The sequence below is a fragment of the Sycon ciliatum genome, chromosome 12 (assembly GCF_964019385.1).
Source record: "Sycon ciliatum chromosome 12, ocSycCili1.1, whole genome shotgun sequence".
NCBI classification, from domain to species: domain Eukaryota; kingdom Metazoa; phylum Porifera; class Calcarea; order Leucosolenida; family Sycettidae; genus Sycon; species Sycon ciliatum.
Genome location: NC_088654.1, coordinates 16,283,448 through 16,302,665, shown reverse-complemented (window position 1 = coordinate 16,302,665; position 19,218 = coordinate 16,283,448). Strand labels below are relative to the sequence as shown.

Here is a 19,218-nt window from a genome sequence, read left to right as displayed (position 1 = left end):
AGTTACAAGTTTTGGAAGCTGTTTGTCAGCGCATTCATAAGCCGAATTTGTGTGTCCAGAAAGATAGTGTTATTACCCTAAAATTGTTCAAATAATGTTCTTTTGTGTAGTGTGGCAACGTTGTTGCCACTTGTGCCTAAATGTGTTTTGTCACGTTCTTGTTTATTATTGTTATTATTATCATTCGTTCTCACTTTTTTTGTTTTTGTTGCTGATACACACTTGTCACGCTTAGTTCTTACTTGTATACCCTTGTTTTCTGCACACTTTTGTGAGAAATCGCACCTCGATATTCCAGTGCTGTCATTGTATCGTGTTACCCTACCTTGATTGCTATAATTTTATTTCCTCTGTTCTCATTTTGTTCTTTAGTACAACGGTGATTCCTGAAGAGTGTTGTAAGAAAACTTGTTCGAATCATCTTTCTTTTTTTCCATTGCCTTTTCTTCTTACAATGTATTTTTCCTTACCCTTTAGGTTGTTTCTTGCATCGTCTCCATCGCTTACATTGTCAATAAAGTAGTCCACATGTCGCTTCAGCTCGTCCTACTTATTGCCATATTAAAATAATAATAAGGCCAAACTAAAGAAGGTGTGTGGTTCGACTAACATGGACATTTTGTTTACGGGCGGGCGGGCGGATTTTTTTTTTAATATATTTTTTAGTACATTTAAATACACTGTACTGCCTTTAGACACCCAGTACATCGGCATTATTACGCAGTGTTATGCCATGCATACATGTTGTATAAAGGGATCACTGGCTAATACTTTGAAACATTGTGTAGCTCTGGAACGAGAAGAGAATAACAAGCGGTGACTCTGACTGTCCAAATCATCAAGCAAATGAAGAACGATGCGAGTTGAAAGTAAGTTCGGGAACTACTTCGAAGTACAAATTGTACAATGTACCGGTACATGTATTGGTGTCGGCGTGCACGAATACATGGGCTTTTTCCATCGACGCTTCCTGTGCTTGCACACATGGAGCAGCAACTTACCGGTACAGGTGAAATATCGTTCCCAATACACGAGGAAAGTGCAATCTCGTCTGTCCTTCATCCCAAAACAGAAGGCCGTCCTTAATCTGGAACGAGGCAATCACTCTCAACCGGACGGTCACTTCAAAATAAGTCTCGCCAGTCTTCCGGTGGTCGTATCGAGTAGACTCTACTACCAGCACAAGGCAGCAGTCGTACCACTCACTGCACTGCACTGCAGTACAACTACAAGTCAAGTCCAAAAGCCAAAGGAGCCGCCTGCGTCCGCAGACTCACGCTGCACAGCACGTAGACGTGGACGTGTTCAGTCCACGTACGTCAGTCACACGACAGCCCGCCGAAAAAAAGTTACGGTCGGGCTGAAAAATGTACGGTCGGTCGGGTTAGTCGAACCACAGACCTTCTTCAGTGTGGCCTAATCATATCTTTATTATTATCACTCGCTCTTCCCATGCATGCCCTGCATTGATAGCTCACACCTCCTCTACATGCCCATGCGTATCCCCCACAATAAGAACAAGCTATCCCGCGACAAAAGCATTAGTTGTCTGATGATTGCCTTAGCATTTAGCTACGTGCATGAAACGCAGCGTTACAACGTATGTTTCTATAATTGGTGAAACCATTCTTTTTGACCTTTGTGGTTACGCTCCGCCCCTGTGGTGTTGAGCACTGTTGAAACCTGGGTATACCCACTTATGTGTCTTTATTAGGATGTACATTTGCATGCACAATAAAAAAAAGTATTTTGGGGTCTAGTGAAAAAAGACGATCGGCCGGGTGACCCGTGACCCGAGACAACGAATTAATTCTGGGTGACCTTACATGAAATGGTGTAGTCTGTAGTGTAGAAGCCATTGTAGAGGGTCTACGCGTGTACATGTACATGTACATGTAGCTACATCCACTCTGCTATGCGGCTTCTCGCGCGCTTCAGGCAGTTCAAGCTTCCCCTGATCCGAGTACATGACATAGACATGGTTGGCATTTTTACCGTTCACGCTACTTTCGACGGTCGGCGAGGGCGACATGTAGCCTATTATTTTAATGATTTATTTATTTATTCCTGCACCTCGTGGCATGTCAAGACTGCCAATTGATTGGAGGAGAGGGTGAGACCAACCACGGAAGAAGAGAAAAAGAAAATGAAAATGTATGCAGCGGAAGTGGTGACTGTGATTTTGTTTCCTGGGAGATACTGAAGTGCTGTCTGACGAGGGTATGGAATTTGGGCATTTCTGGAGCTTGTCTAACACTGGGAGGCAATTGGAGACACGTGGAGTAGGAGGAAAAGAACGGGGGATTTAGGAATAGGGTAGACCTAACTACAATGTAGGAGAAGACGAACGCAGCTTCGGATGGTCCCACCGGACTTTAAACCAATTAAGGGACTGTAAATCTACTGTTTTTGATGTGTTTTCGAGACACGGTTAGCAGTTTGGCTTCTGAGTTCTGACTCCTTACGCAACGATCGACTTGCGACGTAACCCTAGTTGGAATCTTACCGTTTCGTTCTTCCGCTAAACAGAGCTTTCTATCGTCGAAACGGTACCAAACCGACGGTATTTTGGGTTTGGGGTACGAAGGCCGTTGGATCTAGCGCGCGGACTGTAAAATGCCATGTTATACACACGCAAAAAACGGTGCAGGCCGACCATCGAAAATAGCGTGAACGGTAAAATGCTAACCATGTGTGCAGACTACACAGTACACTACCTCGTACGTCTACATTAGTATGCGGTCAGTTAGGCGAGTGACATTATTTTCGGCGCGAGATATTTCAAGGTGGTCATTTCATGGAGTGACAATTCGCGACTGTGCAGTTTCATAGCGTGATTTTTTCACGGCCTGACACATTCGGCGAGTACATTTCGACGAAGTAACATTTTCATCGCTGACCCTGTCCAACAAACAATACTGACTGATGTGATACTGGGAAGTATTGCGACTATAGTAGACAACACATGCACAGACGTAAGGCTGCATAGTGCAAATATTTACACCTGCTGAAGGAAAGAGGACCGAAGACCAGTGACTTTACGAGCAGCTCGTGCGATAACATTGCACGACACTGACCAACCGCACTGACGCTCTACACGTAACTGGCTCTCCACCAGAGTCTGATTATGCACACCTTCTGAAGGGATAAAATGATTTAGCGATACGCCAACGTGATAACTACGATCACGTGTATGTACTTTCAGGATGCTCAGATAGCTGAAATTCTAAGGACGAAGTGATTCAGTGCGAAATCTTAGCACATTGCAGATGCGATTTTTCACCAATAAGTGATACCAATATCCAACACCCCTTCACATCCCATTATTATGTTTTCAGCCCTGAATCTGGCAAAAAAAGCTGCGAAATATTCTTTCCTGAGGAAGCTCAAAACGCTGTAGTCCTAGGTGCAGTCGTCAAACCTCGTACTGCAGTTGATTTGGGCTAGGTAGCCAACAGCTCGTGTCAACGTCGCACAGAAGATGATTGGAAACAGACTCAAACACGCTGTGTCCAAGAAAAAACGGCGGTTCGTTGAAGATGGATTCGACTTGGACCTCAGCTACATTACGCCGTGGATTATCGCAATGGGCTTTCCGGCGGAGAAAATCGAAGGCGTTTACAGGAACCATATGGATGAAGTAGTTCGGTTCTTGCAAGTGAAGCATGCTGACCACTACAGAGTATATAACTTGTGCTCCGAGAGATCGTACGATCACAACAAGTTCCATGGAAGAGTTGCTAGTTTCCCATTTGATGACCATAACGCACCGCCGTTTGAGACGATTGAGGATTTCTGCAAGGATGTGCACGATTTCCTGAGGCTGTCGGGAGAGAATACAGTCGCAATCCATTGCAAGGCTGGCAAAGGTCGGACAGGAGTCATGATTTGTGCGTACCTGCTGCATATTACTGACGTTAGCAATTTTGAGTTCTCGACCATCCGCGAGACTCTTGAGCTCTATGGTGAACAGCGTACCGATAATGGAAAGGGAGTGACCATTCCTAGCCAATGGCGGTATGTGCACTACTATGGTTTCCTTGTCAAGAAACGTCTTGTCTACTCACCGACCAATCTACTGTTGAAGTCTATTATTATTGAAGGCATTCCTCGATTTAGCAATGACTGCCCAATGTATTTTACGGTGACGCAACGGAACCTAAAGATAGGTGAGTCAACAGTTTATAACGCGAAACGACATGGGCAAGGCAACTGTGTGGACATGCCATTGTCTCCAGTACTGGTCTGCGGCGATATCAAAATAGAATTTTTCCATCGTACTAAATTCAGGAAGGAGAAAATGTTCCACTTCTGGCTAAATACATTCTTCGTGAGCCACGGTTGCTTAGTCGACGACTGGGATAGCACATCCAGTCGTAGTGGCGTTCAGTCATCTGAAAGGAATACTAGTGTGGGAGGCCGTATCCACCCATTTGATCGCAGGCAGAGTGTATTGGGCTCGAATACAGCGTCATCTGCTGAACAGCCTGGAGCAGCAGCAGCAGCAGCAGAAGCAGCAACGCCACCAGTTGTTGCACCTGCCCCCGGGTCTGCGGCGAGCGTCCATAGTGAGATTGGTGCAAGTAGATCTACAACACCTTCACCGTACTACGGAGAGCCCGGTACACGTATTGTATGCATGCAGCAAGGCAACCTGGACAAGGCTAACAAGGACAAGCGTCATTATCCTAACGGGTTCAAGGTCCATGTTGTGTTCTCCGTCGTTGGTAGCCGGCAGAATTCGGATAGCGACCATGGAGGGCACGATGTGGACACCAGCAGGTCTGATGACGACAACTTCAACTACTCCGACACAGATCCTGAAGATTAAGGGGATTAGAGGAAGACCGATCCAGTCACCAAACAACAGCACGTGCATCATCATCAAGCATCAGCATGACACATTCACCTCACAGCTCATATTTTGGCATCATGTATGCCCCATCAAGCCCGGCTATTCTTTGCTTACACGAAGATAACATGCAGACACAATTACAGCGGACTCCTGCACGTGTCCCATTCATATTACATTTCCCTTGCTTTCAGAAATGGTCTCAGTTGAACTGAACTGCTGCACACAGTTTGTGTCCGGGACCGGTTTCTCATTCATAGTCTTGTTTTTAGTTCATAATATTGAACTGTGGCATTTCATTTACTCCCCTCCGGCGTAATATTGTCTTAATGTGTTAATTCTTTTGTTTGTTCGTTCGTTGCCTGAGTATTGAATGTTGGTTATTTGAGGTGTCGCCTGAAAACAAATGGGACTGCCATCTGTCGTAGCTCTGTTTAAGAAAGCATTCCATGTTCAGAATTGTTCTATAACTGTGCTTTTCTCTCCTCTCCTCACTGTGGTGTACTTGACACACACTGGATCCCTGTACCATCCTATTGTCTGTTTGTTTCTGTCGTGTGTGACTGTCTATGCTCTACTGTTACTACTGCTCCAACTACTATTGTCTATTAAATTTTCGTTTACTGAGAGACAAAAAAACTACAAGCCCGTTGCTTATCAACTTTCTTTGTATCCGCTGTCACACCCCAGCTGTGGCCGTGCGTACATCGGGATGTGAATTGGTACAGGGCGCAAACTACAAACTTGCTTCACGCGATCGGATGTCAGTGAGCAGTACTGTAGCATTGTTTTGTTGTCTGATGATTGCCGGGGTTTTACCACGAAACTCTGCACTCACATCACCATCACCACAGCGAGGACAATTCCGGTGTATAACGTTGGATTGATATGGGGTGATGTGAGTGCAGAGTTTGGGTTAGCCAAGAGCGCAATGTGGTGGTGTGGTGTATTGGATTCCATAATGGCCGGGTCGTCGCTACTTCTTCTCAACAACGAAACAGCCCTATTATATTTTGCTTTAATTTGTGCACCTCTTGCGTAACATTGGTCTGCTATGGATTTTATTGGTTGTTCTGGTTCTCCACTTCTTGGAGCTTCATCAGAATTCTTATGTACCTACCATGCATGCATAGCTTTGTATTTTTGATATTTTTTATGCATGCATAGCTTTGCTATACAAGTGTTCGTTTCAATCTTTTTCCCTTCCGGTTTAGGGTTTAGTTTTTGCATGTGTCTATAATTATTATTTGGTGCATTATTAGCGCCGCGTTCTCGCACCAAATTATTATTTTTGCTACTTGACCCTGCAACTCTCCCCCCCCCTTTTTCGATGTCAGGTTGCAACGCAAATAGCCCTGTCCCAAAGGTAAGTAAGTAAAAGTAAATTATCGTATCCGTTCCCGAAGGGAACTCACGACGGCCGCTAACACCCGATAAACCCTAGCAGCAGATGCATCGCCTAACGGTGGGGGTGAGTGGGTAAGTCTCACAACCACTGGCACAAGTGCCTAAAGCGACCCCTTTAGCTGCATCCATGTACCCCTTGTGCCTGGTCACAAGTTCCCAGTTGACTGTGGGTAGCAGCACGGCTGGAAAAACCGCTCCCAGGCAGGACTTGAACCAGGTACCTCTCGTATCTCAATCATGGTCTTTGACCAACCCACTGTGCCTGCCTGTCCCAAAGGTGCTCACCCTTTTGCGCCCTTTTTGGCCCCTTTTGGAAAAGCCCGTTTCTTTCACCCTTTATTGGGTTTTGGTGAATATCGCTCTTTTTGAGCACAGTTTCCGAGAGCTCGATGTGGATGGGCCTTGGCACGCCGCATTTTCGGGGGGGGGGGGGGGGGGCATCAAGTTGGTGAAGCTTGTACCCGGTGTACAGAATGCTGCAAAAAGTTGGTTTTTTGAACTTTACTTCCTGTTTTGCCTCTCGTGGACCCATAAATAGAACAGCGCGTATTCATTTCTCAGCTTGGGTTCATATCTGAACATGTATCATGGCTATCCTTCACTGGAAAAAGAGTACTTTTGCCTGTTTTCACTGAAAAAAGAGCACTTTTTCAGCATATTTTGAGGAACGCGCATATTTTGAGCACGTTTGGGAAAGGGCTAAACGCAAACGCCCAGACCTCTGGTCGGTCGAGTTGCTCCATGTACATCGGCACGTCGTCCCCGCATCCCCTGTGTGTTGTTTTGTGTTTGTCTCCACATGTCTCTTTGTAGGGTTGTGTTCCCAGTAAAAAATCACATGTCATTGTTTTTTATCACACCAATACCTACGCCATTCATCTCATTATCGTCTTCCCAAGGGCCATCCTTTTGTCGCATGATGCAGTGCTAATCTGATCTCTCTCTCTCTCTCTCTCTCTCTCTCTCTCTTCCTCTTTCTTCCTTACAATCCTCCCTAATCCAGGGTCTGTGCACTCTTTCTGCGGGTGCGTACAGGAACACTCTAGGATCATGTCAACTGTGATGCATGGATTATGCTATGTTTGGCTCTGGGGGGGGGGGGGGGAAGAGAGCGACACAAGGCAGGAGTGACCGAGGTTAGGAAGTAGTCTGTGTCTGGGTTGTTCACATGAAGAGTTCTGTCGGAATGTCGCCAACCTGACGACGCTTTCTCTTGCGACTAGTTGTGATGGCAGGTTCAGAAACGTGCCACGTGCATGTACAATGACTGGCAACTGAAATCCGACCCCCTGAGCGGTGCGCTCACATCGCAAAGACCGAACACGGGATGGTAAAACTACGAAACAGAGACCGCTAGAATGTGAACTCAGCGCTCAGGGGGTCGGATTTCAGTCGCCATTACTGTACATGTACATTGCATTGTATTGAGAGAGAGGAAACGCTTTAAATGTTGTGATCTGGACTGTCATCACCTGGACTGGCTGCAGCCAGTGACCATTCGTTGTCCAGACTCCAGAGCCAGAGCAGGGCTCCTCATAGTCCTCAAAAAGTGTTCATGTCGAATGATTAAGGTAGCAGCCTGGTCGTACATTTCATATGGCATTCAATGGACCGTGACTTTGGTGTCTCTCAATGGATTTGAGTGAAATTATCACCACAAACTCCTGCCACTATTCTGGCCGTCTGGACATGATTTTAAAAGTTCTTGCGCCTCACTGACAGGCTTTCCAGGCCGGAAAAACTCAAAATTCCGGCATAGTGCCACGGTGTGCGAGCCACCCAGGAGCCAAAAAAATGCATTTACAATTTTTTCACATTTTCTTGCCCATTCTGTCCGTGCGCGGGATCCAAACCTAAAAAAAGTCCAGAAGCAGCCATGGGTGGTGAGATAGGGCCCTTCAACGTGGCCCTGGAATCTGTCACAACGGCAGGAGTGGGCGTTCTCTCACTCACTCCCACAGACCCAAGTCAATTTTTTAATTTTTTTTAGGTTTAGGGCGTGCTACGAGGTCGTACCTTTGATACAACATCCAGTGCTGGGACCTCCCCAGTAAGCCATTTCCATATATGTACGTATAGAAAAGAGAAAACACTAGTTATTGTATTCACATAATAGTTGACCTCTCTTTTTTTCTTCTTTTGTAAACAGATTTGTTCATTGCCAAAATAGTTTGAGTTACATGTACTTTTGAAAATGATCATGTTCCACTGTCTTCGTAATCGTTATACTCGTCCAACCGATGTCACGCTCGCCCTGCGAATAATCAGCTCACCTCTCCCATATATCCTCCTCTCCTTCCATCATAACCCAACGTCAACTATACCTCATGTTCTTTTTTTAATTATTAGAGCAATATCCATAGCCTGCACAGTCATGGCTGCTAAAATCCAGAGGTCATGAATTCGTTACATGCATAATAGCGGAGTTTTGCGGACTACCCGTCACTGTCTCGTCCGCCCCGGGATACCTGATCAAGGCTGATTCATTTGCATCTTCTGCTAAATGTACTGTATCAACGCGAGAAAGAACTTTGAAGAAGATGAGTTCGAGCATACATTAATGTATTGCCATGATTTCTACCCTGCTTTTCATTGAAAGCACTATCTGCATGACCTCCGAACCCTTCGCCATGCAGACCACCAGCACTGATCACGTGCATTGTCCAGAATTGTGTAGCCAACATACATGTACATGTTCATGTACTAGATGTGTGGTACAATCTTGTAGGTACCTGCTATGTTCTTACCTCCGAAAGGATGCCAAATAATTAGTTATTCCCCACATTTTCAACCACCAAATTATGCCAATACGTACGGCGGAATAATCCGCCGGAGCCTAGACTAGACCCCAATAGCGCTTTTTAGAAAGCTGCCCTAAAGCAGTTTTCAGAACTCAGATGGTGAGCCAAGGAAAAGATTGTAACATGGAAAATGGTTTTACAAATAACCACAAACCATCATGATGCAAACGCCGGCAAAAACGCACAGAGATGCACATAGGGATGGCAGGCGAGACAGTGGAGGCGGGGCAAGAGCAGCTAAGCCGACCAGGGGTCTCGGTTTCAGCACTGCTCATGCGCGTGTGGGCACAAGTTATGGGGTCGAGTCCACCAACTAAACCGGATTTTGAACAGTCTTATTAAACACTCATGAAAGTCAACTTGAGCACTGCTCGATAGCGCTAACCAAACGGCATTCCAACTTGGAACGTTCATGGATATTAATGCTGATTCCAAAGTGGGGAATGTAAGCCCCATCGAGCCGAGCACACGCTGCACATGATTCCAAAGCGTCATGGAATGCTTGCTCGGTACGATAACGGAACGGCAAGACCACACAGAACGGTCAAACCACAATTCGAAAACGCAAAGCAACAACCACCCAACTTGGGAGGCTCAATATTATCAGAGGTGGAAATATGAAGGGGCTGCTTTGCGAGGACGAATTGTAACAAACCGAACGCCAGTATCCTACAGTACTGTACTTAGTTGAAGACAATGATGAACTAACTATTTGTAATAACATACTTTGATGCCGTGGAATGTCTCAGTACTCCTTGTCAGTTTCGTGCTAGATTGTGCACGTCTGACTGTTCAAAAACTGGTTTAGTTGGTGGACTCGATCGCATAGCGTGTGCCCACATTTTCTCGTGTCTTTTAAATGTATGTATTTTGCCGTCGAGGTACAAGTTGCCAAGTCCACTATCTGCCTAGCGACGTGTACAGTATATGTACCGGTACGTGCATTATAGTATAGCTCGTTATACACTCATCGTTCTCAAAATAGGCATAATTATGCGGATAATGCCGGCAGAACAATTGGCAGAATTCGGTACTTTTTCTGGTAAGTCTTGTTGGTTGGTTGGTTGGTTTTTATTTCACTTCGCACATTCAAACGGGATGACGACCCAATAAAATGACGGCGAAGGCTTAGCCTAGAAGTGGCTCTGGAAGAACATAGTAAAATCTATGGAAGCACATAGTAAGAGAATAGAATACTAATAACTGCGAGTAAACGGAACGGGGGAGAGAGAGATTACGATGTATCTGTGATACTACGGGAGGATTACTGAACTGCACGGGGAGGGAGAGCAGAGCGATCAGCAGCAACTCGAACTACTCCATACAGGCGTATGGTACACATGCATGCTTAAACTCAGGTAGCCGGGTAATTGTGCGGTGTCTCATGCATGTTTGGTATGTACATGTAGATAAAGAAATGGAGCAGAATTCGAGGAATTGCCCGCCATAAGGTTTGTATGGTTGTGCCATTTTCACTGCTTTTCGAGCAGAATCTGCCACCTTTTCGAGCATTATCCGTTCAGCCCTACTAGTATCCCTAAACCACCCCAAGAAGTACTAGAACGTAGAAGGACCTTTCAGATTAGTAGTACAGTCATGTACATGTACATGTACATGCTCCACGTAAATGTCACACGGGCTCGCCACTGACCGAGCAGTAGCTACATTCCAATTTTCAGTAGCTCACAATACAGATTCGCAATTGTTGCATAATCGTGTTGCCTGATGATTGCGAGAGCATAAAACTTGAAGTAGCAGCAAACAAGTCCTGGTTGTTCTGTTCTGTAATCGGGCAATGTATACATGTATTTGCGTGCGGGTCTAAACTTGAGCGCAACACCTGCTCTTTAAGAGCACTTGCCCTAACCGATATCGCTCAGTTTCTTTTTCTAGTCTACTCTAGTCCTAGTTCTCAAGTTACATGTACATGTATTTATTGTGCTCTCGTGCCCAGATTATTATTAGTATTTTTATGATTATGAAATGACCCAAAGGCAATATGCCTATCGAGCGAGGGGTTCATTTGATTGAAAGAACAGTACTGCTACTAGTATGTACAAAGACAAGTAGGTCAATTGCAGTTGATGGCCTTAAACCACATGCACGTGTGTTCAGTCCTGATGTGACACTGATTGCATAAGTGGTAATCGCTTGTCAAGTGAGTATTCTTGAAACCAGAAACCTCTCCACATTGTACTGATCACTATAATTATTATGGTCTAACCTTGTCCCAGATTTTACCCTATGTCACTAATCTTGTAGAGAATGGGCACTTCGGAGCAGTGAAAAAGACTGATCAACAGAGAAACAAGAACAGAAAATACGTGAACACGATAAAATTATCGCAAACTGGAAGGCTTAGAACGAGTAGGTATGTAAAATTAGAAATGAAAGGGAGAGGTATTTCACGTATAATTATAAGAGTGTGTGCACATGTACACTGCGCTAATATCACACTGCTAGCTCTAGACTATATCCTCCTGCCTAGAACATCGACACACATTGCTCACCACCTCCTGCCCACACCAGCCACACATTCTGCGCTAACATTGCACTGCTAGCCCCTGCCTTCAACAACCACACACTCTGCACACAGCCTCCTGCCTAAGATAACACCGCTAGCCCCTACATTCTCACAGCTTTTCATACCTTCTCCTGGCATATATACTGGCATGCTCGGCACCCAACCTTCATGTTGCCTGATGATTGCTAGAGCATGAAACTTCAAGTCGCAGCAAACAAGTTTTGATTGTCCTTGTTGTTCTGTTCTGTAAGGGTGTGTGATGGCGTTTTGTACACATTTTATAGTGGGGAAAATAATCATCAGTCAAACCACAGGGAATCGAACCAGGGACCTTGCTATTCGCAAGCAATACTCTAACCAACTTGGGCTTGCAAGTGTGGAGTTTCGGAGAGAGAAGAGCAGTACGAGGCATGTGGTCCCTAATTTCCTAATACCCTGCTGTAAGGCGCAATAAAGCTCGCGTGCATCACATCAGGATGGATCTAGATTCAAAAACTTAGCCCCGATGAGTATGTTTTTAAAGTGTTGATCTTGTCACTTGCCAAGTGGACAGGCACGAAACCCGAAACAGCTGCATAATCCGCAGATCACTGAATGGCCCATCTCGTCCCATGTGTACCCCCTAAAAGTGGCTACAGTCAAGAAGGCAAGGGGTGACATGGGACGATAGGTTTCTCTCTCTCGAGTCCCCGGGAAGTGCATGAACAAGTAAAATGTAATCAAGGGGTATTACTGCTATACCCTTGTACACTGCATGATCGCACAGTGTGCGTTGCCAAGACTACATAATTATGTGGTACACGAGTCACAGAAAAACCACGTAAAGTTTCATGCCATATAGCAATCTTCTGAAGATTGCTATATGGCATGAAACTTTAAGTTACGACAATCAAGACGCGTGTTTTTTCTGTGACTCGTGTGTTACTGCTCTGCTTCCGCATTGAGCACTCTATCGATCCGGAGGACTCCGCTATTTGTAATAACGTGGTATGTAAACTCGAAGGGAGTTGTGATTGCTCGTCACAGTGCTCAATACACCAAGATGCAGAGCATAGTACTAGTACACACACTTGAGAGGAATCAAAAGCGTTTCTGCTGTAACTCTGAGTTTCACGGACAGCAAGTTGCTGTCTGATGATCGGTTAAAGCCGTGAAACTCAGAGTTGCTAGTACAGCAGAAACGCTTTTGATTCCTCTCAAGTGTGTATGGGGTATGTACATGTACATGTACATGTACATGTACACTTGGTGTTACTTTATCCATTACCTGCAATGCTGCATCACTGTCTATTCTCTAGTGACTTGATATGGGCATTGTGAGGACGCACGTATCGACATTGATTTATACCACGGCATTTTTTACCGTACGCCTGTGTCATACTGCTGACTTAGCCACACTCTTGCTATTAGCAGGACTACCCAACAGAACCAACAGAACCAACAGAACCAACAGAGCAGGAATGTAACGAGCGTCTTTAATGGGAGTAAACGGGAGACTACTGGAGAGGACATTTCTCTGATTTATCTAGTCCTCCTGGAGAGCTCCACTAATCTTGCGTCATTGGCAACAGGCCTAAATACCCGATCGAACCCAAACGTATTAATTTGATGTTGGATGTAAAACAGAGAGGTTCCAGGCTGTCCAATAGAGTGCTCAATACCGAACGGCAGAGCTACATGTCATGTAGTTCAAACAATAATAAGAGGATGATCGCTTAGTGCGTGGAACTTGGAGTAAAAACACTTTTTCATCCTCATATTTATACTGTTTGATGTTGGATGTACATGTACATGTACATGCTTGTTTGATGTTTGAAGTTTTATGTACATCACTGTACATGTTGCCTTCGAGCTGCAAGTTGTCAAGCCGATTTTAGCTCGCTTAAACAACACCGTTCTCTAAACCATCCCAAGCACATTGACACTAGAAGGACATTTCAGATCAACAGTACATGATCAGTGTGAATGTCAGTCACACTGGCTCGCTACTGACCGAAATTTAGCTACATGTCGCACAGTAGCGCACAGTATCGACTCGCCATTGGTGCAGGTTCGGGCGATGTATTTCCGCTAAAGGTCTCATTTAAACACCTGTTCTCTAGAGACCTAACCGATGTCACTCACTTTCTTTTTCTGCTATGATGTGACAGTGATTGCATTAGTGGTAATCGCTTGTCAAGTGGGTATTCATGAAACCAGAAACCTCTCGCATCGTACTGATCACTATTACTGTCAAGAAAGTGTCTGCTCCAAACGTCGGAGCTCGCGCTTCATGCCGTCAGACTTGGCACACGAGAAGCCCGTCGAACCTAACCTTCCACTCGGCAAACCTGGAAGAAAGCACCACTCACTGCTCAATATACACAATGTTTCGGGGAATTCACCCCACATCAGTTGATCTTGAGTAGGCTGTTGAAATTTCTGCTCGGAGAGCACTGCATTATGTAGTGCTGTCCGAGCCAAAACATCACTAGGGATACCAACTTACTGTGACGCTCCGCTTCTAGCGCCGCAACAAATACATGTACCTCGTGAGCACCACGCAGCAGCGTGAGTCAGTGTCGAACATGGAGTCGTGAGAGCAGACGTAGAGGGCCATTTGCGATTCGCAACGCCTTCACCTCCAATCCTTTGTTGCGCTGTAAAGCGGAGCGTCACTGTAAGTTGGTATCCCTAGTGATGCTTTGGCTCGGAGAGCACTACATAATGCAGCGCTCTCGGAGCAGAAATTTCAATAGCCTACTCAAGATCAACTGATGAGGGGTGAATTCCCCGAAACATTGTCTATTGAGCAAGGAGTGGTGCGTTCTTGAAAGTTCGACGGGCTTCTCGGGTGCTCCAGACGCAGTCGTGAGTCAGTCAAATGCCAAGTCAGTCGGCATGAAGCGCGAGCTCTGACGTTTGGAGCAGACACTTTCTTCACTAATCGCTGCCGATGTCGCAACCTCTTTCGCACTCTTACTGTGTTTAGTACGTCGTCCCAGATTTACCCCTACTGATATGTCACTACACTTGTAAGTTGTAGAGAAGGTAAAAGCACTTCAGAGCAAAAACATTGATCAACAGAGAAAAGGATTGAAATACGTGAACACGATAATGCGAGCAGTTATCATGGTTATCGCAAGATGGAAGACTTACCAGGAGCAGGGATGTAACTGTACATTTTTTTTACAAAATTCACATATCTCCAGGCACTGGGGTGAATAATGGAGCATGGTGGTGGGGCCCATTAAGCTCCGCCGACCAGAGGTCTCGGCTTCATAGCTCACAAGAAAGGGAGAGGTCCTAGATGTACATGTATATCATTGCGTGTAGCAGGTGTTCTGAGCACGTCTACAGCGCCGAAAGCAATGCGCGAAATCCTCTCCCATCCACAATTTACATGTACATCATTATTTTTACGTGTAGCTGTGCAAATACAAATGCTTCCCAATAGTATACAGTAAAACCTGTAACTAAAGACCACCTTGACTAGCGACCAGCCTGGTACTACAGTAAAACCTGTAACTAAAGACCACCGTGACTAGCGACCAGCCTGGTACTACAGTAAAACCTGCAACTAAAGACCACCGTGACTAGCGACCAGCCTGGTACTACAGTAAAACCTGCAACTAAAGGCCACTGTGACTAGCGACCAGCCTGGCACTACCGACCACGTCGCCAGGCACAGACGGTCTCACATTATGGTTGTGCGGTGCAAACCTCTAACTAAGGACCACCTGCCGCTAAAGACCGCTTCCTCTGGCCCCGAGGGGTGGTCGTTAGTCACAGGTTTCACTGTACTATCTACACCACCGTGTTAGGTGCAATAAACTTGCTCGCTTGCATCACATCAGAAAGGATCAAGAGTCAAAAAGTTGGCACCAATGAGTACGTTTTAAAGTGTTGATCTTGTCACTTTCCAAGTGGATATGCACGAAATCCGAAACAGCTGCATATTTCGCAGATCACTGATTGTCACAGCTTGTGCCATATTTTCGCCTAAAAGTGGCTACACTCAAGAAGGCAAGGGGTGACATGGGACAAGAGATTTCCCTCAAGTCCCCGGGGACGTGCATGAACAAGTAAACAAGTCATTAAGGTTTTCATTGCTATACCCTCTCCATTTTGTCTTCTCTCCTCTCCCCATTAACGCTCATGGCGAGCAAGCTTGCGGTACCACCGAGACCACAGGTCGGCGTTGTTGTTGGTTTGCCTCACCAGCACACGTTCGTTCTTGGAGCCCTACTCTTCCCATTGTTCTGTTGTCCTGCTACATCTCTCCCGTCTTCTTATGAGTAGACTGTGGCTTCAGTAGAAACAAAATCCCTTGCGCACTACATGGTCGCACAATGTGTGTTACTGTATCCATCACCCGCATCACTGTCTCTTCTCTACTGACGTCACAATGGGCATTACGAAATGCACACGTACTTGTACTAACATTGATTTATACCACGGCATTTTGACAGTAGGTCTGTGTCATACTGCTGACTTTAGCCACACTCTTGCTGTTAACAGGACTACCCAACAGAACCAACAGAGCAGGAATTTAACGAGGGCCTTTAATGAGAGTGAACGGGAGACTACTGGAGACTACTGGAGAGGATAACTACACGTTTCAGGGAAACAAAACTTCATCATAATAAACAGATAGCGGTAATACACATCAGTGCTGCGGATGAAAACATTAGTGTGGGTGAGGACGTTTGCAATTCTATTTATATGGGGAACAGATTCCGCTGAAAAGTTGACTTCAATAACTCTGCCAAAGGACCCTTGTTTCCTGCTACTTTGAACAGTTATAACTACATGTACATTATCGAAGCGTAAAAGAGAAGTGGTGAGCAAACACACTCTTTCCCTGGGCAATGCAACAGACACAACTCATTTCACAGAATCCTTTTTTCTCGACGTTTCGGCAAATTGCCATCATCAGGTTGCAGTAAACGAAACATATAAGCCTCGGTAATTATGCCACCAACAGGGCTGGTGTGTGGAGATTGCAAAGTGATTCGAATGAACCTTTCAGCTACAAGACACGTTCCTACCATTGCCGAAGAACGAAATAGCATAACGCAAGAGGCAGCAACGCTGCAGGATTCTTAGGGGATGGTTCTTGGTATCTGTTCTTCACCTGTATGCAGCGGGACGCGCACAAAGACCTGTGGTCTTCTCCGACAAAATAGTACCTATCTTTGTGGGCGTCATTGATTCTACCTAGGTACCCTTAACGTGGGAAAGAGAAAGAGGAAAAGAAGGAATAACAAGGATATAATTATAAGTTCTAGTGCTGAAACGATTATGTCGATAACTCGGATATCAATCGTTATGGGCGAAATCGATAATCGTTAGCAATCTCTAACGATTATTGTATGCAAGTGTACGCACTACATGCACAGGGTTCACATGGTTCAAGATCGGAGTGCAGTGTCCGATCGATCCGAGTCTATCTGCATGCAGCACGCGTACACCTGGTACACACGATCTACTTGCATGCACTTCTACCTACACGCGGGAACGCGGACCGACTGGACTGCACAACACACAATCATGACCATGATGACTGTATCATGTACTGCACGCAGCGCAGTCCGGAAGTGTTGCAACTAACGTAACGACGTACTTACTTGCCGCTGTTCTTGCAACATTGGCGAAATGTTTGCTGATCGGTTCGTTGCATGCAGCAATGGCGATCGGCTTTTGTTCTTGGTGTTTTGCTACAACAGTCGTCAGTTGTTGGAGTGAGCTCACAGAGAAGTTGGACAGTGTTTCGTTTTACGTTTGGAAGATGTCGATGATTAGAGCTGCGAAAGTAAGCCGCGTAAAAGGTCTCCAGTGTGGGCCTATTTTGATGATAGAGGACGGACCGCTCGTTGTAAACTGTGTAGTCGTGAGTTTGTCCGCCAGAGCGGAACGACGAATTTGCTTGCCCACTTGAGCTCTGCTCACAAGGAGCAACATGCGGCTGCTGTTGGTGGAAAGCCACCAGTTTCAGCGGAAAACAAACGGATCGATGTTCAAACGTGTGCTGATACGAAGCCGATCTCTAACTAACGTCACTTCTTTGGCGGTGCGGCCAATATGCGAACGTGCAACTCCAGTCGTGCGGGACATCTCACGGAACTGGTTATAGATTGGATAGTTGACTCGACAAGGCCCTTCTCCATTGTCAGTATCGATAAAACCAATAAATCGATCGTTAGCGTTATTCGGGAGAATGAAGTCGAAGACACCACTGCAGCTGTACTTATGGTTGATAAATATGGTGGTAAAGACACACCTGGGAATATGGCGGTAAACACACGCCTGCCCACACACGCTCTCTAGGCTGCAAAGTTCTGGCACAGAGCTCTCCTTCTCACCACCACCACCATCAGTTCGCACCTGGCGCCTGGTCGATGCATGGCGGTATCCGGCATAGCAGGCTGGTACATCAAGTAGCGCATGGCACATAGATGATGACACAGCAACGACATAGCTCGATTGCGACGTACGTTTCGTCCCCGCTGGACTCATCAGGCAATCTTCTTCTTGCCAGGTGTATCTTTACCACCATATTTATCAACCATAAGTACAGCTGCAGTGGTGTCTTCGACTTCATTCTCCCGAGTCAAGCTCCGTATGAAGACATCCAAGAAGAAATTGCCTGATGAGTCCAGCGGGGACGAAACGTTGACTCTACGTCGCAATCGAGCTATGTCGTTGCTGTGTCATCATCTATGTGCCATGCGCTACTTGATGTGCCAGCCTGCTATGCCGGATACCGCCAGCCATGCATCGACCAGGCGCCAGGCGCGAACTGATGGTGGTGGTGGTGAGAAGGAGAGCTCTGTGCCAGAACTTTGCAGCCTAGAGAGCGTGTGTGGGCAGGCGTGTGTTTACCGCCATATTGCCAGGTGTGTCTTTACCACCATATTTATCAACCGTTAGCGTTTTTGGTTAATCGTTTAAAAGAGTTAATGAATGATCGTTTCAGCCCTAAATTTATAACAATGCATGGCCAGATTGAATGAGAGCGTGTCGAGGGTCGGAAAATTATTTCTGCCTTTTTACTCTATCATCTAAGCACACTAAGGTGCAAACACCGCTGCAAGTCTACTTGAACATCCACACTAGCAAAGTGCTATTCCATGTAGCAAATCTGTCTGCATTATCGTGTGTGAAAGAACGTACTTTGCATGGTTTTCGCAGGCGCCAAATAATCGTTGGATGACAGGTGCACCTCATCTTGTCACATAGCATGGTTTAGGGACGAGAGGTCTCGAAACTGCTCGATAGCGCTAACCAGCTGCGCTTCCAACTTGGAAGGTTCATGGATATTAGTGCTAATTGCAAAGAGGGGAAGGCGAGCGTCATCGAGCCGAGCACAAGCTACATTCCAAGGCTTCCCCTCTTTGGAGTTAGCACTAATATCCATGAACCTACCAAGTTGGAAGGCAGTTAGTTAGCTCTATCAAGCAGTGCTCAAGCTGACGTTCATGCCGTGGAATGTCTCAGTACTCCTTGTCAGTTTTGTGCTACTAGTAGATTGTGCACGTCTGGTTTAGAGGTCTCGAGACCAGTTCTATATTTCAACCTTGAAATAGACCTTCATCAGCGCTACTGACATACACTCATGTAGACGGGAAATGAGATACTGAGAACAGGATCGT

The 19,218-nt window shown here is 45.8% G+C and overlaps 1 protein-coding gene across 1 annotated transcript; it reads left to right on the top strand.

The window, feature by feature from the left end:
- Positions 1–3,390: 3,390 nt before the first annotated feature.
- Positions 3,391–5,513, top strand: LOC135828574 (phosphatidylinositol 3,4,5-trisphosphate 3-phosphatase and dual-specificity protein phosphatase PTEN-like). Its single transcript, XM_065341010.1, has one exon. It carries the CDS (start codon positions 3,482–3,484, stop codon positions 4,829–4,831), a length of 1,350 nt encoding a protein of 449 aa, XP_065197082.1. The 5' UTR covers positions 3,391–3,481; the 3' UTR covers positions 4,832–5,513.
- Positions 5,514–19,218: the final 13,705 nt, after the last annotated feature.